The sequence below is a fragment of the Thermobia domestica genome, chromosome 15 (assembly GCF_964235325.1).
Source record: "Thermobia domestica chromosome 15, izTheDome1.hap1.1, whole genome shotgun sequence".
Taxonomy (NCBI): domain Eukaryota; kingdom Metazoa; phylum Arthropoda; class Insecta; order Zygentoma; family Lepismatidae; genus Thermobia; species Thermobia domestica.
Window position 1 is genome coordinate 181,673,831 of NC_137468.1, and position 3,095 is coordinate 181,676,925.

General features: G+C 34.0%; 1 protein-coding gene across 1 annotated transcript; it reads right to left on the bottom strand.

Annotated features, from left to right (window-relative positions):
- Positions 1-654: 654 nt before the first annotated feature.
- Positions 655-2,214, bottom strand: LOC145671742 (uncharacterized). Its single transcript, XM_081740946.1, has one exon. It carries the CDS (start codon positions 2,212-2,214, stop codon positions 655-657), a length of 1,560 nt encoding a protein of 519 aa, XP_081597072.1.
- Positions 2,215-3,095: the final 881 nt, after the last annotated feature.

Consider the following 3,095-nt stretch of genomic DNA (forward strand, 5'->3'; position numbering starts at 1 on the left):
ATATCAAACAGTGCAGATGATGGAGCTCTTGAAACGAGAGGATATTCGGAAACTAAATTCGCCTGATTGTTCCTCCCAGTTAAATCTCATCAAATGCTATGAGTTTGTTTGCTGAAGTTTGAAATACAATGAGAAGACATCTTGCAGCACGTGCAGATGCACAACGACCATTAAGCGGTTGTCAACACCGTTGGTAGATCAATTGACCTCCAAACCAGAACTCATTATTAAATTTGTGAACGGCATGGAAGCATGTTGTAGAGCATGCATCGCTGCCTATGGTGACCCCATATTCTTCTGAGATTCATTCCACTTTCCGCAATATCAAGGAGCATCATTAGTCATAGTGCTTTGAGTGTAAGTTATTTTTGTGTAAAAGGGCAATTTTTGCTCTTATAATCACGTGTTTCTTTCAATGGTTCCCTGTATCATACTGCAAAATTACTTGTTACTTATTCAACAATCTATGTCACTTGGGAACGACACAGCCTGAAAAACTTAATTTCGTCCTTAAGTGTGGTAAATCGTTATATTATTACATCGCTAGCTACATTTGCTTCGTTTCCAACAGTGAACTAAATGATACCTAATGAATTAAAATACTAGTTAAAAGAGTTAAATGAAACTATGCATGTAAAGAGTTATTGAGTGGATTTATACCACTGGTATTTTCTTCCGGAATCTTTGTAATAAGACTTCCACCAACATGCAAAAGCTACTAAAAAGTAGGCCCAAAATAAGAAGATAAAATGATGTTTGAATGTGATACACTGACAAGGACACTTCTACTTCATCAACAACACGATTGACGTTTTGTAACCCGCGGCCTTCATAAGAGTCTCGAATCCATTTCTCTACAAAGCCAGTCTCTATTAATCTAGTAATAAGGATATTGATCCTCGGAACATAAGGCGAATCCTTACGAAGAACAAATGAACCCATAATAGTCCCAAATCGTTCCTTCGAAATGTGCATCATATCTTCTCCATCAATTGTTTTGTAAAGCTGTTGGCGGTATTTCATTGTTGGAAAAGGTCCAACAACTACGGAGTCTCTTTCGTAAGCAACATGTTTAACTCCATCACTCCAACCAGATATTGTAGCTGTTCTTTCAAATATTTTTCTCATAAATCTAGAGTCATGTTCTTTTAGTACGGAGAGAAATTGAGCAATAGTACGAATTCTTAAACCAGAGTTGGCGATATCTTTGAAAGAATCTAGATCTTTCTCATATTGTGGAGAAATAATAAAACTTACTAAAGATGCTTCATATAACGATTTTAGAATAATTGTCTTCATCAGACCAAATATTAAGATTGTTTTTAGACATCTGTTTCTAGGAATAGAACTTATATTACCTTGCAAAATTACACGAACTACTTCATAAATATTATCAAACACCTTATATGTGTACAATTGTGTTGAATTAATATAAATGGTAAATATTTTTGATATACAGACATAAATGAGCACGGCAAGAATCGTAAGCCACACTCTTTTATCATAAGGAAGAAATACACGCATCCATTGAGGTAATTTTTTAGCTTTAGGACAAAGGAATGACCATTGACCAAAATAGAAAAAGGTAGCAAAATCAAAATCCAAATATCTATCTGGGAATACGATCATCGACATGGGACAAACATCAGAAAATGATGAAAATACTTCTCCTAAAGGTCCCGTCCAGCTGCCATTTGGTAATCGTATGTTCTTTACTCTTGGCATATATTTCTCGACAAGAACTGGATTAAAATTCATACTTTTTGCGACTGACTCAAAAATTTTACCTGAGAATCCAATGTATTGTATAGTATTATTTTCAGTATAACTTAAGTGGATCTGAGGTAGAATATTGAGCACACTTACATATAAATTATAACCCTGAAGGTTTGTAATCATTTCATTGTCGTATCTAGATCTTGATTGTTTTCCTGAGATGCTTAATTTAATTTTACTTCTTGCTATATTCTTGGTGAATGGATTGTATGAGATAAACGTCATAGTCTTATCATCTCTTTGCATCAAACTCATATCTGATATACATTCTTCCTGCACTATACGAGCGGACAAAATTTTTGATTGCCAAAACGTAATTAACGTGGACTGTAACACACTATTACTTAAGGTTTTGTTCACGTATTTAATATAAATGTTTGCTCTGCTGTTCCAGTAAAATATTGTTTTTGCTTTAGCAATCACAACAGAAATATTCATGTTATCTAAGAGGATTATAACGTGGGACATTTTAACATGGTGATTAACAATAGAAGACCATAGTGGTAGATCTTGTAGATTATGAATCATAAGTGGCATGGTACATCCTTGAGCAAATGAAAATGCATAGATATCTAAGGCATTTTTGCACGAAAGTTGGTAGATAATTGATAAATGAATGCTATGAGGAAATTTATGGCAGATATAATTAGCAAGTGGACAAATATCATGCTTGGTCTGTCTATCAGGAAGTTTCCATCCTCTGTAGCAGTCATAATTGTTGACTTGAAGAAATATCACAACAACAATGTTAATTCCATGCATTCCAACAATGAGTCACAACCAATATTTGATATTGCCTGCAATAAAAAAAAACATTAAAAAATTAACTAAAAGCTATTGTACGCTGGTCGGAAAATTCCAAATTTCAATATAAAACTAACTCCGAAAACCTGAAAGCATACGAAATATTCTACATATCTGCCATCAAAGTCAAAAGGATATGTATCGAAAAACAGGTCTTGAAGAAAATATCATGATTTTTTGTTTAGTTAAAACCCACAAATTTATCGATACAGTTAGGCTTAAATACCGTACATAATATAGAATCACTTATATTATAGTTACTGCTTCCTGCTTTTGTCAGATGAAGTTCAATCATCATACGATTTGATTACTCTTAATAACTCCATTTCTACCAAGTCTACATTCACAGTCTTCTATCTTTGGTCAGATTTATGATTTACATCAGTTAGTATACGCCCGTCGCGTGTGTTATAAACACCCGGGGTGAGAATTCCCACGTGCCCCCTTCAAATGTGTTTTGAAAAACAACTAGATTTTATTGTGCACTACAAGATTTAAATGTGGAATGTAAGATC

What these genes read in the sequence shown, in the direction of transcription:
- LOC145671742 (XM_081740946.1), bottom strand. Translation starts at nt 2,214, where the DNA reads ATGAATATTTCTGTTGTGATTGCTAAAGCAAAAACAATATTTTACTGG.